Below are 23,710 nucleotides of genomic sequence, written 5' to 3' on the forward strand. Positions count from 1 at the left end.
TGCAAGTCATCTCTCAGAGGGAAGTGGGCCTAGCCCTGGGGGAGGGCTTTGATATATCCTGGAATGCCCTCATTTCCCAGTCCTGGGGAGCCCTCCCCAGGGTCAACACTGCCTTGTGGCCAAAGGCTGGCCCAGTGACCCCCCAGCGCCTTCATTCCCATGCAGTGTGCTCCAGGGCCTTTGCACCTGCTGGTGCTCGCACCAAACTTCACCCTCCTGCCAGCAGCGTCCGCCTCTTCCAGGCAGCTTCTCTCCAGCAGGGCTCTCAGGCAGGCCTGAGACGGAGGAGAGGGAGGACCACTAGTGACACACACACTGCCCTCTATTGGTCTCTGGCCCAACGTGGCTGGGCTGCCAGGATGGAGTTAACCCCACCTGCTGCCCCACAGGTTGAAGGTGAAGACTCAAGTTATTGACTGAACAAGTCATTGACCAGAGAGATGAGGGTTTGTTTTTTTTTTTTTTTTTTCCAAAGACGAAAAAGAAGTAGAGGGCAACGAGCCCCCCCGTGTTTGCATCTAAGTTCTCTGCTCTGGCAGTCTTTTGTCCGACTTAAGTCAAGCTGCATTTCAGACGTTGATCAACACCGGGGGAGAAGCAGTAGAGCACAGGGCTTCCTGGTGGCATCCTGAGCTCCACGCCGACCGGCCCATGTTGGAACCTATCTGTGCCTCAGTTTTTCTCATCTGTGAAAAGGGGATAATTAAGGAGTACCCATTTCCTAAGATGGTCTGATGAAATCAGTTAATGCACGCCAAGCATTTAGAACAGAGGGTGGCACCAAGTTCAAGGAGAGTCACTTGTCTCCCACAGAATTGAAAGCAGGCGGTTCCGTATTCGCTCACCCGTGTCCAAGGCAGTGTTATTCGCAATAGCCGAGAGGGGGCAGCGACCCCAGCGACCACGGACCGATAACAGTGAAACATTATTCAACTGTAGAAAGGAAGGAAAATCTGACACCCGCTATAATGCGGCCGGACCTTGGGGGCATCACGCTGAGTGAAATAAGCCAGTTACAAACGGACTAACACTCTTAGGGCACCACTTCTATCAGCTGCTCAGAATAGTCACATTCATAGAGAGAAAGGAGGACAGTGATCTCCAGGGGTGGGGGGAAGAAGGATAGGGGGAATAGGGTTAATAATTTCAGAGCCTCATTCTTGCGAAGTGAGGAATGTTCCGGAGATGGGTGTTGGGTGATAATGTACATGTCCCTGAACTGTACGCTTAAAAAGGTCAATATGGTAAATTTGGTTCTGTGTGTTTTATCACAGTTGAAAAAAAACGGTCCGCTGTCATGTCTGAGCAGAGGGCAGGGAGGTCTGCCCACGGTCCTGGGCTTCTGAGGCCCCGAGTTCACAGTGAGGAGCTGGCTGCTGCTCCCAGTGCCGCACACTTGACTTCTAGGCTGGACTGGGGAGGTCTGCTGCCAGTCGGCTTCTGGCTTCCACCGCTGTCCTCTCTCCCAGGTGGAGCTGGCCTGGTCTCCCCTGCCCATCCCCTGGGGAGATGGCAAATGGGACAGCAGCTGGCCAGGAACACTCCCGAGCCAGCTGAGCGCATCTGATGCTCATTTCCTGCTGGGGATGGAATTCTTGGCTGGTTTGGCTCCCTCTGGAAGTGTCTGGCCCCTTGAACACGGCTTCCTCATCTATCACGAGGGGGTAAGGGTAGCGCCTGCCCCACTGCCTATCATCCCTTGGCCCTATGCAGCCCTGTTTTCAGAGGATTTCCCTTGTGCTGGGGACTCTATATGGGGGACCCCCAACCCTCCTATCTTAACTCAGGGAAAGGGAAAGGGACCGGTGCAAGCACAAAGGAGAAGGCAGACTCCTGGCTGCTGCTCAGGATGAGGCCATGGAGAGGGAGCTCAGGCAGCCTGGACATCCGGGGACGAGGTCGGCCGCCCAGGCCCCACCCTGGGAAGTGTCCTTCCTGCCTCCCCTGATCAGGATCCTGGGCTCTGAGGGGATGGTGGGATCTTCAGGTCTGACAACCACACCCCCTGCTCCCACCCTATGACTCACAAAGCTTCAGATTCCCCAGCAATTTCCCAATCTGTTTGGGGTGAGGAGAGGAGGCCTGGCCGGAAAGTGTGGGGATTGCACAAGGAGGCCACAGGAGGCAGCCACAGAGGCAATGAGCCAGGAGTTCTGCTTTCCATCGTCACTGGCCCTGGCCCTATGTTGCTGGATGAATTTGGGAACCTGGCCTTTTGTCTCCCCATCTGTTCACTGGGAGCAAATGGAGTGACCCTCCCAGCCCTGAGGCACTGTGGCTCTGAGGGATCATGTGAACTCTGTCAGCCCTCGAACCCCTCCCCCAGGGACTCAAGGGAAGAGTGTGGGCCACTTTCTGGCATCCCCCTCCCCACAAGGAACCCCAGGGACAGGATTACTGGCAAGCCCAAACCTAGCACTTGACTTCCATTCCCAAGGAGGAAAAGGAAGTTCTCAGTCCCAAGGGGCACCTCCAGCTCCCCCTCCCCACCGCCCACTCCCAGGGCCCAGAGATCTGTGCCCAGCTGCTGGGGGAGCAGGGAGTCCACGGGAGGGCGACACCAAGGGTGGGGCAAACAAAACATGGGAGGGGCAGGGGTTCTAGCAATGAAGGAAAAGGGAAGCTGGTGCCCAGCTGGGAAATTCCTGAACGACATGGTTCTTTCCAGAGAGCAGGAATTCCTAAAATGAGAAAGAGAGGTGAGTCCCTAATGGTCGCTCTTCACCAGCAACAGCCCCCCATGCCCCACCAGACGGCAGACCCGGAGAAACGGCCACGTGGAGGAAGGACAAGGCCGCACAGCCTGAGAGCAGGCCTGAGCTGTCGGGACCGGACCCGGTGCGTCCCGAAGCCTGTCCTGGCCCAACCGCAGGCCCAGAAAGGGAAAGTGGTCCCGTGGGAGTCTGGCGGGTGTGTGACGCCGCGGGAGCTGCAGGTCGCTTGCCTTTCTGAGCCCTGTTCCCCTGTCAAACAAGACAGCGAATGCCGGGCACCCCGCTGACGTGCCCTTTGTCAAGAGCTGTCCCGGACCCCTTCCCCTTAGGCGCCTGCTCCAGCGGGGTCCCTTCCCCGCCGCCTGGGTGGGAAGGCTCTGCCCCGACGCAGCAGTCCTCGCGCGGCCCAAGGGGCCAGGGCGGGGGCGGGGGGGTCCCGGGGACCCGGCAGGGCGACCGTCGTCGCGCGGGGCTGAGCGCCGCTCTGTGACGCGGGGAGGGGGTCCCGAGCGCGCGGCCCCGGCCGGCCAATGGGTGGCCGCCGTCGGACAATGGGCCCGCGCCAGGCCGAGCCCGGGCCGCGCGGGGTGCGGTTCCCCGCGCCCACAGACCGCCCGGGCCGCTGGGAAGGCGTGACAGCCCCGCTCCCTCGAGGGGCGCGCGCGACTCCGGGCTCGGGCGCGCAGGGTCGCGCTCGGCCTTGGCCTCCGCCCGCGGGTTTTCCGCGGCCGCCGCGGGCGGGGCGAGCGGGGCGAGCGGGGCGGGGTGGGGGGAGGCGGGGGGCAGGGGGGCGGAGTCTGCGACTATTTCAGGCGGCGCCAGGCTCCGCGGGGACAGCGGCGGCCAGGCCCGGACACAGTAAGTGACCTCCGCCCGCACCGCGTCCGTCCCCTGCCGCCCCGCGCGGCTGCCCGCCCACCTCCACCCCGGGCTCCGGGCCGGCTACCCCGACGGAGCGGCGGGCACGGCCCGACCCGGGCTGGGAGGGAAAGAGGGGGCGCAGAGCGCCCCAAGGCCGCAGGCCTCCGGCAGCCCCACTTCTAGGGAAACTGAGGCCGCCGCGGCAAGCCAGGGTGCAGGGGCCCCTGGTTTGGGACTGCAAAGGGTGAGGAGGGGGGTGTGGAGGAAGGTGCAGGGGTCCCTGCCCCTTTTGCAGAGGACTGGCCCGAGGGGTGGGGCCGGGAGGCCGAGCTGCTTTGCTGCCCGTGTCTGGGTGTCTTCACTGCAGGATCCGTGACCCCGGGAAGGAGCAAAGGGGGGTGTGCGGTGCCTGAGGAGAAGCTGGGAGGTCAGGAGAAGGTGCCACCGCGGGGCCACAGGCTGTGGTCACATGCTATGACCAGGCAGGCCCCTTGTGTCAGTGTGCCCAGCCTAGAGCCCGGGCTGGAAGGAACGCCTTTCCTGCCCTCTTCTCTACCCTAGTGCTGAGGCTGGCTTGATGGACACAGGGAACAGGACAGGCACCCTTAGGAGGGCTGGCGAGGGGCCAGCACGGGGCTGTGGGGTTTTGCCACTTCCTATCAGCAGCACTGTGGGGTGGGGGTCTTTGTGCCCATTTCACAGACGGTGGTAGGGTGGTGGTGTCCACGCGCTAGGCAGTGGTCTAGATGACTCCCCTGCTGCTTCTCTTTCCACTGCACCAGCTGCCTCTGAAAATCAAGGCCTGGGATGGAGCCGAGGGGGGTGTTGCAGGACCCAGAAGGGTGAGGAGGATTTTGTACCAGAGAGGCAAGGAGGCAGCCATGTTATGTGGGGACTTGCAGGAGCCAGGTGTGAGGTCAAACAGAGCCCAGCGCGTGCGCACACTCGTGGCTGGGCGTGTGTGTGTGTGAGTGGGCAGAGGTGAGGCTGGTGCGTCACAGCAGCCCTTTCCCTCACCCTAGCTAGACAGCAAAGTGGGGGTCTGGGCAGTCAGCCGGCCGGCCCAGCTCCTGTGGGTGCGTGGCGTAGGGAAGGAGCAAGCCAGCGGACGGGCAGGGCAGAAGAGCTAGTGGCCTGGCTTGCAGCTTGGCTCCGGGGCTCTCTGGAGCACCCCTCGCGTGGCCCTGGAGTGGAACTCTCAGCCCCAATGGCACAGGAGGGGCGCCCGCAGGCCAGTGGTGTTGGACGTGGCTGAGGGCACTTGGTGAAGCCCTTTGGGAGAAACTTGGGCTTCCTGCCCCCGCTCCAAGGTAGCTCTGGCCAACGTCCGGGGTTGTGATGAGGCCTGGAGTAGCTGAGCTGGTAGGGAGGTAGTAGGGGCTGTGGGAAGAGTCTGACAGGCCTAATCCATACCTGCTATGTGCTTGGGGCAAGCACCCCCCAGCCCCCTTCCCTGCCTCAGTTTCTCCTGGATGAGGGATCACCCCACCTGCCTTGCAGGGCTGCGGCAGGGGTGAATCAAAGTCATCGTGTTGCACGGGTCACAACTCATTGTATTTACTCTTGGGAGGGCAGGGGGCAGGCACCGTGGTCCTGGATCGCCCCAGTCATCAGGGAAGCCCGACCCTATCTGCTCCCCACTCCCAGCCCTGCCTTGCTCCCCTCTCCTGGGCTCAGCCATGTTTCCCTCCACTGGTGCTGGCCTTGCTTTGGTAATGGTCATGGTGCTGGGGAGGGTGCTGGACGTGAGGGGGTCCTACGTCTCCGAAAGTGGCCTGCAGGTGGGGGGGGGGACATGGAGGTGGGGGACCCAGCACTGGATGATCCGAGTTACAAGCCTGATCTGTCAGCTGTAGGGACATTTCCCCGGATCAGTTTTGTGCAATGAGGATAGCAATGCCCTCCCTAAAGGGAATGCGGAAGAGATGGGATGGGCACCAGGGACGGCACGGAAAGTGGAAGCCTTTGTGACGATGATGTCATCCCATTTGGGAGCAGCCAGGGTGAAACGGGAGCCCGGAAGCCTGGTTCCTGGCCCGAGTTACTGGGGATCCTCAGGCAGCTGGGTGTCTCATTGGACCCCTTGTCCCTGCTGACATGTGAAAGTCTTCAGGGTCCTTTCCTAGCCCTTGAGGTTTGGGAGGGCACTATGAGTTCTAGACCTGAGCCCCAAGGCTAAGGGAGGGGGTCGGGCTCTGCTCCCCTTGTGGTCACCCCCAGGAGCAGCCCTGTTTCTGCTCAAAGCATCCCTCTGCGGCTCCACATAGAGAAGAGAAGAAGCAGGCAGGATGGAGGCTGGGGCGGGGAGGATGAAGCAGCCCCTGGTGTCGCGACCTTTCTGGACCGCGATTCTTGCTCTGGGCAGTGGGACAGCAGCCTGTGCTCTGCCACCTCTCCCAGGGCCTCGTGGGAAGCAGGATGGAACTCATGCCGTCCAGTCCTTCCTCCTTGCCCAGGGGGTGGGCTGCTGAGGAAGTTTGTGCCAAAATGAAGTGACGGCCCCCTCCGTCTGGGAGTCTTGGCATCTCCAGATTCTTCCCTGCTTCTGGTGATTTGGGGAGGTGCTGGGGGGTATTGGACTTGTGGGTGCTGAGACACTGGTGTCCAGGGAGGAAGCTGAACTGTAGGTGCCCCTGTGGTCCAGGAGGTAGCCTGACCCTGATGGTCGCATGGCAAGATGAGATGGCGCCTGCTCCTGGCGGCTGCCGCAGCCGTGTCCTCGGGCCTGGGAGCTGCTGTGTGTGCGCCTGTCTGCTGCGGCGGCTCTCTCATTCCCCCTCCCCTTGCCAATCTGCAGGCCCCAGCCAGGGGGGATGCTGAAGATGATGACTTTCTTCCAAGGCCTTGCAGGCCAGCAAACGGTGCCAGGGGTTCTTGACTTTCCCAGAAGCTCCCAGAAGTTGCCCTCCACATCCGAGGGGGAGTCCGAGACCTCCATGTCAGAGGCCTCTTCTGAAGACCTGGTCCCGCCCCTGGAGGCCAAGGCAGCCCCGGAGAGCAACAAGGACCAGTTGACAAAGCAGAAGAAGAAGAGGCCCAAAGGCCTGGCCAACATGTTCAGTGTCTTCACTAAAGGGCGGAAGAAGGGTCAGCCCAGCTCAGCGCAGCCGGAGGGCGAGCCCGAGTCCCAGCCTGAGTCCAGCCGCCCGCTGCCCACAGGTAGGCTGGGACCCCGGGCAGGGTAGGAATCGGGGATCAGAGCTGGCGAGGTCGGGGGGTGCTGGGCAGGGCTCGGGCTCATCCGAGTGAAGGGCCCCCCACCCTGGACGCAGGGAGGCCGGCAGCGATGGGCTGGGCCGTGTCTCCCCTCCCGGCTTTCCCCTGCGCCGCCCAGTCCTGGGGCCGGCCGGGTCCGGGTCCGGGTCCGGGGCACCGGCGGGGCTCTCGGGGCGCACCCCTTCCCCTGTCCCGGGTCGGGGGAGGCGGGGGGCGCCGTCGGGCGGGCGGGCGGCGCTGAGCGTGCTGTCCCGATCGCAGTGGAGGAGCTCAAGGCGGCGCTGGAGCGCGGGCGGCTGGAGGCGGCCGGGCCGCTGCTGGCGCTGGAGCGGGAGCTGCAGGCGTCGGCGCGGGGCGGCGAGAGCGCGGAGGAGCTGGTGCGGCGCCAGAGCAAGGTGGAGGCGCTGTACGCGCTGCTGCGGGACCAGGTGCTTGGGCTGCTGCGGCGGCCGCTGGACGTGGCGCCCGAGCGGCTGCGCCAGGCCCTGGCCGTGCTGGCCGAGCAGGAGCGCGAGGACCGCCGTGCGGCGGAGGCGGAGGCGGAGGCGGAGGCGGCGGGGCCGGGGGCCTCGGGGCCGGGGGCGTCGGCGCTGGTGAGCGCGCGGCCGCGGCGCTGGCTGCAGCTGTGGCGGCGCGGGGTGGCGCAGGCGGCCGAGGAGCGCCTGTGCGCGAGGCCGGCGGCGGGCGCCGAGGGCCGCTCGGAGGCCGAGCGCGTCTTCCTGCACATGGGCCGCACCATGAAGGAGGACCTGGAGGCCGTGGTGGAGCGGCTGAAGCCGCTGTTCCCCGCCGACGTGGACGTGGTGGCCGCCTACGCCGAGAGCTACCACGAGCACTTCGCGGCGCAGCTGGCGGCCATGGCGCAGTTCGAGCTGTGCGAGCGCGACACCTACATGCTGCTGGTCTGGGTGCAGAACCTCTACCCCAAGTGAGCGCGGGGAGGCTCGGGCGGGGGCTCTGCCTCGGGCCCCGGAGACTCGGGGTGGGGGGAGCGGGGCGGCGCTCGGTGAGCTTTGCGCTGGGGATCCTCAGCCGCATTCCACAGTGAGGGAAACTGAGGCACGGGGCGGCAGGGACTTCGTCCTTCTTCCTGAGCTCCCAGTGTGAGGAGGGGGCGAGGCAGGGCACCATCCAGAGCAGGAAGGGCGGTGGCGGTGGCTGGGAGCCTCCACCAGGGGCCCTGACCGCACGTTGGTGCCATTGTGGAGGAAGCCATCCGTGAGGCGGTGCAGGAGGAAGAGGAACCAAATTCTGCTGCCGGAAGGAAAAGAGGCGGGCAGGGGAGGGGAGAAGGCAGGCCTGGAAGTCGGTGGAGGGAGGATGGTGTTCCCAACCAGAGGAGTCATCCTGCAGCGCCCGGGGCTGAGCGCAGACACCTGGGAGTTGTGCAGAGCGGGCGGGTGTCTGGCCGGCAGGCTGTCCCGGCGCTCCCAGGCCGCACAGAAGAGGGGCAGGGCAGGGCCTCGTGGCCCTTGTGCAGGGTCACCTGGTGAGCCCTCCGCAGAACTGGGTTCGAGGCCCAGGGCTCCTTGGGTGGGAGGCTGGCTCTGCCGACAGAGTGCCTCAGGCGCCCTCTGATTCACCCGGACCCCCCTGGGGTCCTGAGCACATCTGTCATTTTCCCATGCTCCGTGAGGAGTGCGGTGCTGGGTGGAAATGCCCAGGACACGGGAGGCTGGGGGTTCCTGTGCGGGCCAACTCCAGCCCCCAGGGTAAAGTCTGCAGGAAGCCTGGAGGTACAGACTGTGAGCAGCCTCTAAGGACCTCAGAGACACATCTGGGTGGCCAGTGGTCTCACGGGACACTGTTGGTGGCTCAGCCTCCAGCAAGGGGCCAGAGGGAGGGCACTGCGGGGCTGGTGGGTGAGTCAGCAGGGCGCAGGGAAACTGGCGGAGGGCAGGGGCTGCGGGCTAGACAGGCCAGTCTGGAGACAGTTTTTCTTTGCTTATCCTGACTCACCAGGAAATACTGGGCATTTGCACCTCAGTCTTCCTGTCCCAGTGACCTCAGGCCTTTGGGCCTGGGGCCCACTGGGGTCGGCACAGCAGGAAACTGAGGCCAGCAGGGCAGAGTCCTGGAGAGAGGGAGTCCCACGGGTTGCCGTGGAGCCCTGTGTGGCCAGAGTGTCCAGAATACAGGGAGGAAAGGGTCCCCACCACAGCCAGGCTGGGAGAAGGGCGAGAGGCTCCTTCTTGAGTGTCCAGGCAGACAAAGGCCCCTGAGGAAGTGCCAGGGAGGGCTGGGCCGTCCCTGGGGCTCCCGGATCCTACACAGGCGCTACAAGAACGCAGTAGCTGGGGTGGGGCAGCCCTTCCTGCCTGCGCTGACCCACCCTCGGGGGGCAGCAGGGCCAGCCAGGGGGTGCTGGTGCAGGGCAGGCAGGACACCCGAGGCCAGGGTCCTGGAGTGCAGTGAGGGAATGGGGTAGGGACAGGGTGGAGATCCAGCGGCCAGTCTTGTCTGTGGGAGCTAAAGGCCTTGTGGCAGGGAGGGGGCTGGACTCCAAAGACGGTCAGGTCTGCTGGGCGAAGGGAGTACTGCCGGGGCTAGAGAGCAGGTCCCCACAGCGGCCAGGCGAGAGATGGTGGTGCTTGTGGCATTGGGCAGCGTGGCTTAAGGCCGATCTGCTTCAGTAGGAGGGGATGGCCGGGAATGAGAGGGTCCCGGCAGGCATGGAGATCCCAAGGCTTCTGACTGGAACCCAGCTGAGCAGATCTGGACCCCATCAGCCGAGACAGAGAAGCAGGGAGGGGCAGAAGGCCATCAAGTTCTGGGGCCGACAGAGATGGAGGCCGAGAAGGCCGGCTCCTGGATGAGCCGCAGTGCTGGGTGGGGGCAGTCTTCCTCACGCCAGCCCCCCTGTGTCCTCAGTGACATCATCAACAGCCCCAAGCTGGCAGGAGAGCTGCAGAGAGTCCGGCTGGGGAGCCTTCTGCCCCCCCGGCAGATCCGGCTGCTGGAGGCCACGTTCTTGTCCAACGAGGTGGTGAGTCCGTGCTGCGCTAGGGCCGGGGCCAGGGCGGGCTAGGAAGGACGCTCAGGGAGGCTTGGAGTCAGGCTGGACGCCAGCCAGGAGCTTGACAGGGACTCTGGTGTGGGCTGGGCCGCTGGGCTCTGAGCTACCCTGACCCTCCTCTCCCGCCCCCAGGCCAGTGTGAGGGAGCTGATGGCCCGCGCCCTGCAGCTGGAGTCCCAGCGCTGGGCCCAGGACGTGGCTCCCCAGAGGCTGGACGGCCACTGCCACAGCGAGCTGGCCATCGACATCATCCAGGTGCTACGGCCCGTCCTGTGTGTGTGTCTGCGCGCGTCCGCTCTGAGTGCCACCCCCGCCTTGTTGCAGCGCCCTCCCCTCCCCTGGTCTCAGCTCACCCCTCACCCCTGCAGATCATCTCCCAGGGCCAGGCGAAGGCCGAGAGCATCACCCTGGAACTGGGCGTGCAGATAAAGCACGTGCTGCTGCTGGAGCTGGCTGCGTTCCTGAGGAGGTGGGTGTCGCCTGTGCGTGCCTGCGGGGGTGGGGGGCTGGGGGGTGGTCCCTGTGGCCACTTCTCTCAGAGCTACCTGTGCTCCCTCACGTCCCGCGTGGGTATCCAAGCTACATCAGTGTCCCCTTCCTGCCTCTGGAGTGTCTGTCACTGGGAGCAGGAGTCCTTCCATCCTCCCCAGACCTTCCACCTGAGCCCTGAGAGCAGGAAGCCCACAGCTGCAAAGACGATGCCTCCCGGGGGACTGAGGCCCTGGCCTCCCTTCTGGTGGTGCTCCAGGGCTCCAGCCCTCCGTTTCTCTAGGCTGCCTCTCTCCCCGCCTCCAGGGTCTCCGGCATCTACCCATTGACTCCCCTACACCCTTCCTGGCTTCCAGCTGTAGAAGGATCTGAGGGGAGGAGTAGGGGCAGCAGGAACTCCTCAGGGTCCTTGGCTCCTCTGACCTTGGCCTGCCAAGCCAGTTACACGATGCTTAGGGGCTGGCATCCCCTCCCTGGGCTGCCGGGAGCCTGCCAACCGGAAACACACTCTCTAGGCCTGGGGGCGCGGGGCGGGGCTAAGAGGCAGGCCCAAGGCTGCTATTGTCCCAGTGTTTGTGCTGGGCCTTGCATGTGCCCCTTCCGGTTTCACCAGCTACCAGCGAGCCTTTGATGACTTTCTGGAGAGATGCAGACAGCTGAGAAATTACAGGGGCAATGTCATCGCCAACATCAACAACTGTCTGTCCCTCCGGTAAGGGGGTAAGGGTGCTAGGAGGGGTTTGTGGGAGCGGGACTCACTGGGCCTGCCAGTCGCTTGGAGGAGGAGGATGGCTGGGAGGGGGAGGGGAGGCACAGCCTAAGCAAAGACGTGGGATTAGAAGCACCTGGCTGTGAGGAATTGGGTCTGTAAGGTCTCTGTAGGGGCGGCAGCAAACATTTTTCAGGTGCTGCTGGGTCAGGCATTCACGCAAAGGCTCTATGCCTTATTTGTTTCTTTTAGGGCCCCTAGGAAATGGATGTGGAGGCTGTGTCCGTTAGGCAAATGGGAATTAAGAGCAGGTGGTGGCAGGTGTTCCTGGGGGTGGGAAGCCTGAGTGCTGCCCCCGGAGCAGGGATGGGATGGTCCAGACTTGCTTCCATAGGGAATGGGGAGTCACCGAGGGTTCTACAGTGGGGAGATGGTTTAGGAAGATTTGCTTAGGGCCAGTGGGCTCTCTAGGTGGGAGACTCTGGTCTGGACAGGGCTGGTGTGATCTCTCTGCCCCATCTGTGTCTTTTCAGGACATCCATGGAACAGAAGTGGCAGAACCCACAGGACCTCCCGGGCCACCTGCTGGACCCCCTGAGTGAGCTGAAGAGTCGAGGCTTTGACACCCTGCTCCAGCGCCTGTTCGGGGACCTGAAGGTACTGGAGCCTCCCCAGGGAGCCTGCCGAGCTTAGCGTGGGCGGGGAGACGCAGGGAGAGACCGGGAAGGGAGAGATGGCAGATGCAGGCCCAGGTGATGGGGGCCACTGAGCAGTTTTGACCTTGTCCCCACCCCTTCAGCCTGGGCTTGGCCTCACAGGGGCCCCTTGGGCTGGGAACCCGCAGAGGAGGCTTCGTGCCCCTTCCGCGCAGAGACTCAGCCCAGGCCTGTGCACGCCTTCTCCAGCTGTCCCTAGACCTGTCTGCGTCCCATCCCCATCCCCATGACTCCCTTCCAGCGGGGATGCACAGAGCCTGTGGCAGCCGCTGCCCCGTCTGCCATGGGCCAAATAGTCCACAGAAACCCCTTGGCTCCCTTAGCAGAGAGGGAGGCAGCGGTCCCTGGAGGGAAGAAGTAGGAGCTCCCTGCCCGCTTTCCACGGGAGCCTGCCTTGTCCCTACTGCCCAAGGTGGAAGGCTGTGAGTAACCAACCGGGAGTGAAGGCCGGGTGGTGACCCCTGATGACTTGGCACAGGTTCTCACAGGCCCAGCCAAGCACAAGTCCTTATTTATGCAGGAATTTATTTATTTCAGAGGGAGGCAATGGAAAAGGCCTCAAGGCTGGCAGATGGCCTCCCGGCCCCAGAGCAGCAGCTGGTTGACCTTAGAGATGGGTGCAGGGGCCCTGTCTCCGCTTCCGGTCTGGGAACAGGGCCCGAGTTCCGCCCCGGTGCCTCGGGGTCCCGAGTCCTCGGGATCCCCCTTGCCCCTGCACCAGGCTGTATGTGTGTCGCCGTGCGTGTGTCTGTGGGGTGTGACCAGACATCCTGCCTCTCTCCCGTCATAGCCGCTGTTCAAGAAGTTCACGCAGACCCACTGGGCGGCCCCGGAGCAGACCCTGGAGGAAATCCTCTCCACCGTGGCTGACAGGCTGCCGGAGTTCTCAGAGCTGCTCGACTGTTTCCGGGAGGTGAGGTGGTGCTGGGCTGGGGGTTGGGCCTGGCAGGGGAGGGGGATAGAGGGATGGGGGACAGTCTGGACACGCACCCTAACACAGGTGCCAGGCACACCTGCAAACACACGCACGCTCACACACGAGCGCACATATGCCTCTGCCCCTCCCTGGACTCCCAGCTTCGGGGCTCAGAGGGAAGGGGGTGAGCTTCCCGCCAGCGGCGGCTCACACGGCCCTGCCCGCTCACCCTTCCAGGAGCTCGTGGAGGTCGTGCACCTGCACCTGGTGAAGGAGTACATCACCCGCCTCAGCAAGCGGAGCCTGGTCCTCAAGACGGTGGAGCAGCAGCAGCAGCTGGCCGGGCACATCCTGGCCAACGGTGACGCCATCCAGCGCTTCTGCGCCCAGAACGTGCGTAGGCTCCTGCCTTCCCCTCCCCCAAGTCCTGCAGGGGCCCCCCCTTACCCCCGCCCACTGGAGCAGTTCTGACCTGAGCATCTCTGGGCCCTTGGGGGGCCCCTGCCGGAAGGCGCAGCCCGCCTCCAGCCAGACCTGTGCCCGCAGGGCTCCTCGGCGGCCTGGCTACGTCACGCCCTCCCCCAGCTCGCTGAGATCATCCGCCTGCAGGACCCCAGTGCCATCAAGATTGAGGTGGCCACTTATGCTACCTGGTACCCTGACTTCAGGTGAGAGCCAGGGCACCACAAGACGGGGCCGTCCGCAAGGCCCTGCTAGCGCTGGCCAGAGCCTGGGGGAACTGGCCTCGGGGCCGCGGGGTTGCTATGGGGGAACTGGCCTCGGGGCCGCGGGGTTGCTAGGGCTGATTCCAGTCCCAGCCGTTAACCCTGGCGGAGGGCTGGCGGAGCGCTGGACACTGCGCTAAGATGTTTACAGTGGCTCATTCACTGGAAGCTCACTCCAGCCTTACGAAGGGGATGCTTTTCATTCCCACCCTACAGATGAGGCCTGGAAAGCTTCAGGAAGGTGTCTGAGGCGACACAGCTAGCCAGGGGTAAAGCCAAGATGCCAAAGCCAGGTCCACTGGCCCCACAGTCCATGCCTTTAGCCTGATCTGATACTGCCCCTTAGAGGGGAAATCGAGAGCAGAGACACTAGGGACCTGCTGGAAGCCTTGCTAAGCTGGGGTCCACGCCTGGGGTCAGCCTGGGGGTGATCAGAGTGGAGGCTTACCCCCCAACCTACAATCCGGTGAGCTAGGGTGACTCTGTCTAGGCTGAGTCCTCTGATGTGGTGGGGAAGGTTTGAGCAGTTTTGAGTTGGAGTGCCTATCCCAGTCCGGCCTAGTCTAGCGTCTTTTTGATCCCTCCATGCATCCACCTGCCTATCGGCTTATCTACACACTCACCTGTTCATCCGCCTACCCGTAAAGACACCTGTCCGCTCATCTCCCCGTCCATGGATCTATCCGTCCACCTGCTCCCACCTTCTACCCAAACATCCATCTGTCCGTCCTCCCACTCATCCCTCCATCCACTCATGCATCTACCCCCCCATCCTCCATCCACCCACCCACCCATCCTACCAGTTACTAAGTATTTCCCGCTAAGTGCTGGGCCCTGTTGTAGGTATTGGGATACAATGAAGTATAAGACAGACCAGGTCTCAGTCCTCCCTTGTGTAGCTTACGGCCTAATGAGCTTTAATAATAATGAGTAGCCAGGGAAAGAAATAGTTATGAGCTGTAAAGATTATTTAAGCAAGGTTGTGAGGGCAGGAGGTGCTGACTTCAGAAATGGGAAATCCTGGGGGCAGTGACACTTTCACTGAGGCCCAAGGTGTGAGAAGGAGCTGCTCATCGCCGGAGCATGGGGAAGAACATTTCAGGGGGAACAGCCAGTGCAAAGACCTGAGGCAGGCAGGTGTTTGGTGCCCTCTAGGGAAGGACAGGTGTCCGGGGCTGCTGGAGCACGGTGGGGAAAGGAGACTACGACCCCCTCGTGGACAGGGGCTTGGCTGCAGGGCCCTTGTGGCTTGGGCGAGGAGTCTGGGGAGCTGGGAAAAGGTGTGAGTAGGGGTGTTGGGGACGAGGCTGGACTGACGGATGCTCTCCTCGCCAGCAAAGGCCACCTGAGTGCCATCTTGGCCATCAAGGGCAACTTGTCAAGCGGCGACATCAGGAGCATCCGAAGCATCCTGGACGTCAGCATGGGGGCGCACCAGTCCTCCAAGCCCCTATTTTCACTTATAAAGGTCGGTTAGCTTTCCCTGCAGCCTGGCCTACTTGGGAGCCCCCAGCGAGCATTGGACACCACCCCCTTGGTGGGCGACCACCTCACTTCACGGCCCCTCAACAGGCTTCGTGCCTCCTGCTGCTGCTTCTGCCCATCCTTGGCTAAGGCGTGAGCCCCTGGGCAGCTGGACTGGATAGGCCCGTGAGGGCAGGGGCGCCATCGTGGGGAGGCCATGAGTTCATCCCCGAGAAACTCCTTGTAAATGACGATTGATCGTGTGTGTACTAAAGGGGGGAGCCAGGAGGGAGAGTGGCCCAGAGATCCCGGGTTACCTCCCATCCAGGGGGCCCCTCCACAGTCTGTCGTAACTGTCCTCCTCATGGCTGGGCCTGAGCACCTTCCCAGCTGCCAAGCGCTAGTCTTGCCCATCCCGCCTCCTCTGGCCCAGAATAGTGAGTGGGGCTCAGTGTGTCCGCGGAAGCGAAGGCAGAGCTAGAAAGAAGAAAACAATGAACTCTTATCTGGACCCTGGACATCCTGGGTCTTCCACGCAGGGATAGGCCCGGACGGGGGCCCTCCGTGGGGCCTCTACCTGGAAGTCAGCCTGAGGTCTGGGCAGGGCTGACTTGACCTCTGACCCCCTGGCCTCTGGGTCAGTGTCCTCTTGATGCTGGAGCACATTTCCACAAACGTCGTGGTTGAAACCAAAACTTAGCTTTCAGCCCTGGAGGTCAGAAGTCCGACGCAGGTCTCATGGGCTAAAGCCAAGGTGTCAGCAGGGCTGGTTCCTTCTGGAAGGTTCTGGGGGAATTTCCTTGCCTCTCCCGATTTTTAGAGGCTGTCTGTATTCCCTGGCCTGCGGCTCCCTCCATCTTCAAAGCCAGCAGCAGCCCATCAAGTCTTTTCACACCGCGGACCTCAGACCTCCACTCCTGCACCCTCTCCCACTTTTAAGGACCCTTTTGTTGACCTTTGCCCCACCCAGATGATACGGGATCAGCCCCTGTTTTAGGGTTAGCTGATTAGCAGCCTTACCCCACCTGTAACCTCAGGCACTTTGCCACAGACCCTGATGTAATCACAGGTGGCAGGTGCTAGGGCGTGGGCTTGGGGGGGGCGGGGGCATGATTTGCCCCTGGCCTCCCCCTACCCCCAATGGTGCCTTAGCCCACCCCGGGAAAACATGGCTTCAGGAACGCGCCTAGACCTCTACCGACCCACGAGGCCCCCTGAGCCTTACGGCGGGTCTCAGCCGTGTGCCCCTGAGCATGCTGAGATGGGGTCTGGAGCAAGTGCCCTTGGGCTTGTCCCCGCCCCCCTCCTTTCCAGGTACTGTGGCCAGGAACTGGCCCATGTAAATGGTGCACAGGGCCTTTGTACATTTGTAGGTATTTGTGTGGTTGATGTTAATATTAGTTTTGATAGTACTGCTTTTGTACATATATACTCAGGACAGGGTCTGAGTTTTTATACCTTAATATAAAACTGATTTCCAAAGTGGCTTGGAGTGATTTATTTGGGGAGCAGAAAGGGACAGCGGTGACTTTCTCAGCCTCCTGGGCCTGGGAAATCCTGTCTCCCAGGCTCTGTGTCAGACCCCCTGTGAGTCCAGCCTATGGTGCCTCCTCCCCCTTGAGCCGGGGGGCCGGCTCTGCCTATGGGGCACGGCCAGTGATTTCCCTCTTCTATGCCTCAGTTTCCTTACCTGTAAACAGGGGACCATAAGCCCCTTTGGTCTCCCCTACACGCCTTCTGAGGAGGAGGGAGGAGGGTGGACCTCAGACAGTCATTTCAATCCCACTCACAGGGCCCAGTGGGAACCTACCCTTATATTTCTGGAACTGACCTCACAAAGCTGCAGCTGTGGTCGGAGGAGCCGCACAGTCTGTCTCCAGAGACGGCCCAGCTCACCTGCACGCTAGTTCACCTGGTCCAGGATTTGGAGAAGGGCCGAGTCCCTAAGGACCCGATCCCCTCCATTCCACACGGCTGAGGGAGGGGCCCCAGGGGAGCCACAGGTGGCATCTGGGGTTCTGGGGGGCCCTTTCAGCCACTTCCAGTGGGGGGGGGGAGGGGCTGGAGCAGCCCAGCAGTGGGGAGCAAGGACAGAGGGGAACTGGGACCCTGGGATCCTCCTTCCCCTCTGTTCAGCTGGGCCCACAGGTCTACACAGGGGCAGCAGGAGTGGGGGTTGGGGAGTGAGGGGCTGGGGCGGGGGGGCGGGGGGGTGCTAGGGCTGCCAGGGCCAGCGTACCCTTCCCCCTCGGTACTGCCCACAGGGAGTGAAGGCTCCCAGAACCAGCTTTAGATTCCTCAGCCCAGGCTGACCTGATAGACCTAAAGACAGGAAAGGCTGGGGAGCCAGGACCCCAGACTGGCTGTAGCCGCAGCGGGTGGGGGTCTTCGGAGCACGGGAGAGGGGCGAGGACCCCAGAGCCCCACCTCTGCCCCACCCCCACCCCACCCCCTTGGACAGGCAGAGCTCCAGGAGGAATGAGGAACAGGACTCAAAGGGGACTAGAAGGGGCACAAGGGACACGAGGTCACAGGCTGTGCTACCATTAAGGTTTCCACTTCAGGAACTTCCCTGTCCTTCCCCCTCCTTTCCCACCCCTGCGGGAAAAATCCCCTTAGGGGAAGGATCCAACCCCAGTGGAGGAGTGAGTCACCAGGCTCAGGGCACTGAGGGGACAGCCTGGACAAGGGGTGGCCACCTACTCTAAGTTCATACGTGGACACAGGGCCCCTGTGAATGGGAAGGGAATCTGTAGTCAGTCGGGTCACCAGCCCTGATGGGGCCCTCGGACCCTCCCCCATCCCTGCTGGGGGCGGGAAGTGGGGAGAGTTGGCCAAGGCCACCCAGAAGGACTGACATTCCCAGCGCGCACAAGAAACAGAGCAAGCAAACAAACAGTTCAGGTCCAAGTGCAGTGGGGTGATGGGGTGGGAGTGACTCAGAGAGATTGAGGCCGATTACAGCCGTGAGGCTGCTCACGCAGGAGGAGACGGTTGGTTTGGGACCCCAGACAAGACCACTTACACAGACCTGGGCAGAGCCGTGCAGGGGAGGGAACAGCAGGGGGCAAAGGGCAGGGGGGTGGCGGTGCTGGAAGGGCTCCAGTTGGAGGGAAAGAGCCAGTTTGAGGGAAAGAACACTGGGGTTGGGGGTGGGACGTGAAGGTGGGAGGCAGGGGTCTGAGAACCCTGGTTGGGGCTGGGAGTTGGGGTTCACTCCAGCCGTGAAAGCACTGAGGGTTTTGAAGAGGCAGCTGGGACTGATGGGACATTCGACTCAAAGAGCCTTCCGGGTGCCGCCTGGAGAACAGGGCTGGGGGGAGGCCGGGAGACCCTTTAAGGGGTGCTGGCATTGCCTGGGGAGATGATGATGTCAAGGAGGGCTGTGATGGTGGGGAGACGGGGTCGGCTTCTGAAGTGAGAGAAGAGCCCGCCCCTAAGCAAACCAGGGGACAGTGGTGTCACCTCCCGGAGGAGGAGGGCCGAGGGGAGCAGGAGGAGGCCCGAGGGGAGACTTGGGGAGTGACGTTTGAAAGGTCTGCAGAAAGAGTACATCTCATTAGACTGTCCAAGACCCAAGTGGGTGACAGTCTGCTTGGCAAGGCTGACAGCCATCGGCCACTGTCACCTGCTGTGCTGGGAGGGCCGTCCGGCAGCATGGGTCGTGTCAGCAAAACCTCTGTGAACCAGCCATTCCAGAAATGAAAATTTTTAAAAGATTTTATTTATTTGTCAGAGAGAGAGCGCGTGCGCCCGCAAAGAGAGGGAGAGTCAGCGGCAGAGGGAGAAGCAGGCTCCCCGCTGAGCAAGGAGCTCACTGCAGGCCCCTGGGATCATGACCTGAGCCGAAGGCAGACACTTAACGGACTGGGCCACCCAGGCGCCCCTCCAGGAATGAATCTCATCCATACTCTAATATCCACGCCTAGCGATGCAGGTACCAGGCCAGTCACCGTGTAGTAGCAAAGTGCTGTAAACTCCCCACCTGTCCGTCAGTAGCCCCCGGGCACCAGACAACGGGGAACGATACAGCTGTACGGAAGCCTGAGGAAGCGCCCTCTGTCCTGGTGTGGAAATCGTTCCAATACAGAATGTCCTGGAGAGAGAAGCACAATGCAGAGCAGTTTGCGGTGTGTTGCATCCAAATAAATAAAAGTGGGGACAGACACAGAGAGAACCTGGTACCTTACACATCACATGTAGAATATATTCATTTGTATTCGCCTACGTGTGCATTAAAGCAGCCTGGAAGAATACACCAGAAACTAATAAGAGCGATTACTTGTGAGTGTGTGGGCACACAGGGGTGTGCGTCCGTGCATGTGTGTGTGTGTGTGTGTGTGTGTGTGTGTGTGTGTGTGCACGTGCGCACGCACCAGGAATGGGGAAGGAGAGAGCAGGAGGTAGGAGGGCGATGGGGAGGGAGACAGATGGGAAGGAGCTAGTTCACCATATATCCTAGTTTAAATTTTTATTACTGAGCCACATGAATGTGTTACACATCCACATTCTATAATCTGACATTTATTTGAGGATGGAAGCCAGTGTGGTGGGGGCCTCGAGGGGAGAGGAGATGAGGTCCGGGGTCTTGGGTGTGGGATTGTCCATCAAGGTCAAGTACCCTTTCAAGTGGGTTCATCTGCAGCCCGAGATTTTCTGCAGCCAAGTTCAGTGCTTGGGAGTCTACCTGGGGTTCCAGAGCTGGGTTTAACTGAGAACAGAGCTTTGGTCAGGCGGTCCCACCAGGGGTGAGCAGAGCTACAGCATGGAGAGGGGCTCACCGGGAGAGGTCAAGGCCATGGTCCTGGGGGCTGGGCAGGCAGGAGGGGCTGTGGAATCAGATTGGGTCAGAGGAGGGTCAGGTGGGGGACTGCTGGGGTAGAGTCACAGCAGGGAGGGAGTGCCAGGCCAGAGGACTGGGGCCACAGAGGAGGACCCTTGCAGCCGAGGTCGTGGAAGTGATGCGGTCACTGAGGACGGGGGCTGGGGGAGGGGAGGGTAGGACCTTGGGACAGTGTGCTGACATGGGGAGTGCTGAGGGCTCCAGGAACCAGGAGGCAGCCTGTGGATGCAGAAAGCCCCAAGAACACTGACGGAATCATGGGGCAGGTGACTTCTGAGGACGCCAGGGAGAGACCCGGCAGTGAGGGCCCTGGTGAAGAGAAGCGAGACAGGTGCCTGCCAACCTGGGCAGGCACCGATCAGCTTTAACTCCTGGCGTCTGGCCCTCGCCTTAGAGCAGTGGACAGTCCTGGGACTCAGTGGATGGATCAGGCTTGTGATGGGTCATGCCAGAGCTCAGGTAGGAAGGCTGTGTTGGCATGACCCTGGGAAGGAAAGATACCCTGATTCTCTGAGCCTTCTAGGTGGGTGATCTGTTAAGGACGGCAGTGAGTCAGGTGGTCAAGGCTTCCATATGGGCAGTGACTGTCCCTGCAGAGACACCCTGAGGGTCTGGGGGTTGTCAGGGTCAAGGGGGATGGCTAGAACACCCGGGGCACCTCCTCTCTCAGGACGCTAGCCTGGGCTTGTTCACACACAGGCCGGAAGGTTCTGGAAACAAGCAAAGGTGAACCTAGTACACGAGTGCTTTTCCAGCTTCTACTTGTGCACATTTTTGCTAACGACCCCGTGGTCAAAGCCAGTCACACTCACACGACCAGGTCCACATTCAAGAGAAACAGGATTCCCTTTGCTGGGGAAACTGAAGTGTTCGTGGCATTTTCCCCAATTTGTCTTGTGAATAGAAGTGCTTCCCTTGTAAATCACAGGGTCGCCCCCATCCCCAGATCACCCGGTCTTATCCAGTCATGGACCAGGCGGGCCAAACATGATCTCTGACCTTTATTGGGACCGAATGTAGAGGAGTTTCTCTGCGTAGCTCCTTGGTCCAGCAACTCCAGACCCACACCCCAAGAACTAAAAACACAAGTCAGTTGTCTGACACGCTCAACACAGAGTGGAGGTGCAGGGACAGGATGGTGACGGTTGGTGACATCATTTAATGGGGGGTGGATGGGAGTGGAGCACCTGGGTGGCTCAATGGGTTGAGTGTCTGACTCTTGATTTTGGCTTAGGTCATGATCTCAGGGTTGTGGGACTGAGCCCTGCACTGGGCTCTGCGCTGAGCTGGGAGTCTGCTGGGGATTCCCTTTCCCTCTGCCCCTCCCCCAGCTTGCGCGCTCTCGCTTTCAAAAATAAATAAATAAATCTTTAAAAAATAATAAGGGAAGGGACCCCTCAGGTAAGGAGCTGCCTGCTGTCTCCTGGACAGCCCTGGACTCCACCGCCCTGCATCTGCACCGAGCTCTGCCCACCCAGGGGCCCTCCTTTGCTGTAACCAACCGCCCATGTTGGTAGCCGAGCAACTTCCTAGTCTTTCCATCATTCAGGGCCCAATCAAGAGGGGGGACGCCCCAGAAATTGGAACAGGGGACTTCTAAAGAAGCCTGTAGCAGAGGCTTGGGGTCACAAGGGGTCAGCTAGCGAGAGGATGAGAACCCTAAAAATACAGGCAGAGCAGGTATGTGGGACCACTGAGGCAGAGCGCCAAGGAAGGGGTAAATCCAGAAGGGTCTCCTCACCCCCCAGCCCCCGCACTGGGCCTCAGTCAGGCCTCCCTGGAGAGGATGCAGCCTTGGTGCTGTTCGCAGAGATGCTCTGCCAGCAGAACCTGCTGGAAGGTTGCGCCCCGGGATGCAGGTCGGCGGCGCACCGGCACCGGCACCGGAGGGCGCGGTGCTCAAACCTGCCGCAAGCGGCGGGGGTGGCGGTGCAGGAAGCGCCCTGGGGAGACGGCCTGGTGTGTGGCACAACCCGTCCTCCTGGGCTGTCTCTCCAGCGCCCTCTACTGACGGAGAAAGTTCCAGAATGCCCACCTAGGCCGATGAAAGATGGGTTTGGGGCCGGTTGGCAGGAGAGCGACGAGAAGCACTCCGCGGCCGCGCAGGCTCTTCTGCATACACGGAGCCGTCATGAGAGCGGCCCCGGGCTCGGCCCACCTGTCCCTCCCGCACGGAAGACGCTTGTCGGCGGTGGGGAGGCGCGCAGAGCAGCTGTACCCGCCCCTGGGGGTCCTGCTAACACTAACGACTCCAAGGGCAACCCTGCCACACGGAGCCCGTCGCTGCCGGGGCCGTCTCCCCGCTGGCCCATAACTGACCCTTCGGGGGTCGCGCGGCCTTTGGCTCCGGCGGCCACTTCCGGGTGAGGGGGCTGTGGGGACTCCAGTGAAGTCCACGGCCACGAGCCCACAGTGCAGCCCACCCTGCCACCCCGTCCGCGGCGGAGACCGGACCCCTTGGCCAGAGGCAGGGCTGTGCGGACCCGTGATGGCGGCGGAGGCCCCCCGCGAGCCCGTGAAGCGTGGGGCCAACGGCGGCATGAGGAGGGCGAGGAAGCCAAGGCCATTCCAGAACGCGTCCCTTCCAGAGGGTGACCCGGTGCCCCTCCCAGACAGAAGCGGTCCGGCCGGTGGCTGCGTTCTCCAGGGACCGGGCGTCCAGGGCTAAGCGCGGGTCTGCACGCTTGTCGCGTGGGGCACTCGGCAGGGGCCAGAGCGCCTGGTAAGAGGAAGCCCGTGTCGCTGAGCCCACGGACAGCCTCCGTCCCTGTCACCTTAGCTACTTTGTTCGTGGGTCTGTTGAGAAGGCACCGGAGCGGCCGGGGAAAGAGGCTGCTTGGGGCTGAATTGCGCCCCCCCAGCTCATACCGAAGTCCCAGTGCCCAGTACCTGAGCCGACGACCTGAGCCGAGATCGGACCCTCGCAGAGGAGAGCGGAGGACAGCGAAGTCTTTGGGGGGAGCTCACCGCTATGACGGCGCCTTTCGAGAGGGGGGCTGTGCCGGCGGACGCGCGGGGAGAGCTCCGCGTGGAGGGAAGGCGGAGCCCGGGGTCATGTCCCTCCCAGCCGGGGAGCGTCAGCCCTCCCGAGAGCCGCCGCGCGGAAGGGACGCTTCTCGCAGCCTCGGGAGGAAGCCGCCTGCCACCAGCTCGTCTTCTTCAGCTTCCAGAGCTGCGAGCCCGCCGTCTCCGTTGTTTGAACGCCCCAGGCTGTGGTGCGCGTTCGTGGCGCCGCAGCAAGCAAAGACGGAGGCTGACAGACATCTCTGCAGAGCTTCGTTCTCTCGCCTGATGAGGAAGGGTCTCTTCTGGGGAGGGTGCCCTTGGGTGGGCGCTCGCAAAGTGTGCACATGTCTTCCTAATCTTGGCCCACTTGGAGATGTCCGTCTACACACCTCTTCCCCGGTTTTTCTTGTCACCAAACTCCCAGTTCTGTTTTGTTTGTTTGTTTGTTTGTTTTTCCCTGAGTCCTTCCCCGTCCAGCCAAACTGTGAGCAACTGTCCAGGTTAGCGTGGATCTGCACCTCTGGCCATCTCTCGGTCGAGCTCTAGCGGACAAGCGAATGTGCTGCTCTGAGGTCCGCACCCGAGAGGGACGTTCCTTCCGCACGTCCTCCAGGGCACCCACGGATTGCGGCTGCGGCTGTCCACGTTCTCGTGGAACTAGCACATCGCGCAGACCCATCGGTCAAGTAGGCTTGAGTTTTCAGCTCAACATCTCGGGAAGTTGTTCACCATCGCAGGAGGCCACAGGCACAGACAGGGGGAGGGGAAGCCATGCAGCGGGAGCCGCTGTTGACATCTTAGCCACCTTCCGTGCCCATGACTTGTGCCTCGTGGACGGGCCTGAGCTCAGACTCTCACACGCTACTTTCATATGATGATGAAATGTGGTCACCCCCACCAAACCTTATGGCGAGGTGGGTCCAACAACAACTTTTAGCTCATGATGGGAAACTCAGGCAAAATGGTCGCCAGTGTCCCATGGTTGGGCATTCAGTCTCCATCGGATCGCAGATAAGGTCAGAAGCAGTTTCTCAG

At 62.0% G+C, this 23,710-nt stretch overlaps 1 protein-coding gene across 1 annotated transcript; it reads left to right on the forward strand.

Annotated features, from left to right (window-relative positions):
• The first annotated feature begins 3,563 nt into the window (after positions 1-3,563).
• Positions 3,564-15,916, forward strand: LOC111148582 (TNF alpha induced protein 2). The gene is made up of 12 exons (XM_022505274.1): positions 3,564-3,572; positions 6,373-6,734; positions 7,053-7,719; positions 9,663-9,777; positions 9,940-10,062; positions 10,176-10,276; positions 10,910-11,008; positions 11,539-11,662; positions 12,512-12,634; positions 12,875-13,030; positions 13,184-13,305; positions 14,698-15,916. Exons 2-12 carry the CDS (start codon positions 6,389-6,391, stop codon positions 14,837-14,839), a joined length of 2,118 nt encoding a protein of 705 aa, XP_022360982.1. The 5' UTR covers positions 3,564-3,572; positions 6,373-6,388; the 3' UTR covers positions 14,840-15,916.
• Positions 15,917-23,710: the final 7,794 nt, after the last annotated feature.

The sequence above is a fragment of the Enhydra lutris genome, unplaced genomic scaffold, assembly GCF_002288905.1.
Source record: "Enhydra lutris kenyoni isolate GAN:26980312 unplaced genomic scaffold, ASM228890v2 scaffoldscaffold20, whole genome shotgun sequence".
Classification (NCBI taxonomy): Eukaryota; Metazoa; Chordata; class Mammalia; order Carnivora; family Mustelidae; genus Enhydra; species Enhydra lutris.

Excerpts from the sequence above, each read along its gene's own strand:
- LOC111148582 (XM_022505274.1), top strand. The coding sequence starts at position 6,389 with ATGCTGAAGATGATGACTTTCTTCCAAGGCCTTGCAGGCCAGCAAACG. Across the intron at positions 11,663-12,511 it reads GCCTGTTCGGGGACCTGAAG|CCGCTGTTCAAGAAGTTCAC; the intron begins GTACTGGAGCCT and ends CTCCCGTCATAG. Across the intron at positions 13,306-14,697 it reads ACCTGGTACCCTGACTTCAG|CAAAGGCCACCTGAGTGCCA; the intron begins GTGAGAGCCAGG and ends TCTCCTCGCCAG.